General features: G+C 47.4%; 1 protein-coding gene across 1 annotated transcript; it reads right to left on the bottom strand.

Annotated features, from left to right (window-relative positions):
- Positions 1-571: 571 nt before the first annotated feature.
- LOC146886200 (uncharacterized) lies at positions 572-1,099 on the bottom strand. Its single transcript, XM_085673334.1, has 2 exons — positions 737-1,099; positions 572-691 (listed from the first exon to the last, which is right to left on the bottom strand). The coding sequence occupies exons 1-2, from the start codon at positions 1,097-1,099 to the stop codon at positions 572-574; spliced, it is 483 nt and encodes a 160-aa protein (XP_085529460.1).

Here is a 1,099-nt window from a genome sequence, read left to right as displayed (position 1 = left end):
AAAAACGACCTAGACAGATGAGCCCTAGCTTCCAGTACTTGGAAAGGGGTTAATACAGGACCTTGGCAAGCAAACGTAGCGCGCAACAACTCCAAGAAGAGACTTAGAAGCTGGAAAATAGCGGAAGAGAACTTAAGATGAGCTCACTACAGAACCCTATTTAGGAAAACATGAAAATCATGCCAAGGAAGGGATGGTCTGAGATGAAGGGTAACTTACGTTGAGCAAAAAGAGCTTGAACGAACTCGACGGAGGCCGAAGATCAAACCTAGCAGAGCACTGTTTTGGTGAGGAGAGTAAAGCGGCTGTTTCTGAAAGTGAGAGGAGAGGAGTGCGTTAGGGCAGACTTAGGGTATGGTTCCCTTTTCTTGGGCCAGCCTTAGGCCCAACGAACTTTGGGGCAACCCTTAAGGACTTAGGCAGAAAAGAATAACAAAATTAATAGGCCTTACATTCTCCTCAACAAGAAAATTTTTTTCCTCGATAATAAAACTTACCAAGTAAAAAGGTGCGGGTGTGATTTCCTCATATCCTCCTCCAACTCCCAAGTAGAGTCACCTGCTCTCCGATCCTAGATGACCTTAACTAGTCTGACTATTTTTGCTCTGCGTTCTTCCACCTTGCTATCGTGCAGAGCAATGGATGGCACTTCCACAGTAAGGTCCTCCTTGATCTGTATATCCTCAGCTTCCTACACATGGGCCAGATCAAACACATACTTCCTCAACTATGACACGTGGAACACGGGGCGAAGATTTGCCAACTGAGGAGGCAAAGCTATCTCATAAGCAACTAGTCCAATCCTTATCGAGATCTGATAGGGGCCAAGGAACTTAGGAGAAAGCTTTCTTGAACGGAGAGCCCTTCTGGTCACCCTCAAGAACACATGATCTCCTGCCTCGAATTCCAAAGGTCTCCTCCTGCGGTTTGCATACGCCTTTTGTCTGCTCTGTGAAGCCTGCATCCTATTCCTCACCAACCTCACCTTCTCGGTGGTCTGTTCCAACAATTCTGGCCCAACTAACACTGCCTCCCCGTCCTGGTACCAACACAAGGGAGTCCTGCACCTCCGACCATAAAGAGCCTCATACGGTGCCAT

The sequence above is a fragment of the Vigna unguiculata genome, chromosome 5, assembly GCF_037176805.1.
Source record: "Vigna unguiculata cultivar grain cowpea cultivar isolate G323 ecotype 2 chromosome 5, ASM3717680v1, whole genome shotgun sequence".
Lineage (NCBI taxonomy): Eukaryota > Viridiplantae > Streptophyta > Magnoliopsida > Fabales > Fabaceae > Vigna > Vigna unguiculata.
Note: the sequence above shows the minus strand (reverse complement) of the source record. Positions and strands in the feature narration are given on the sequence as shown.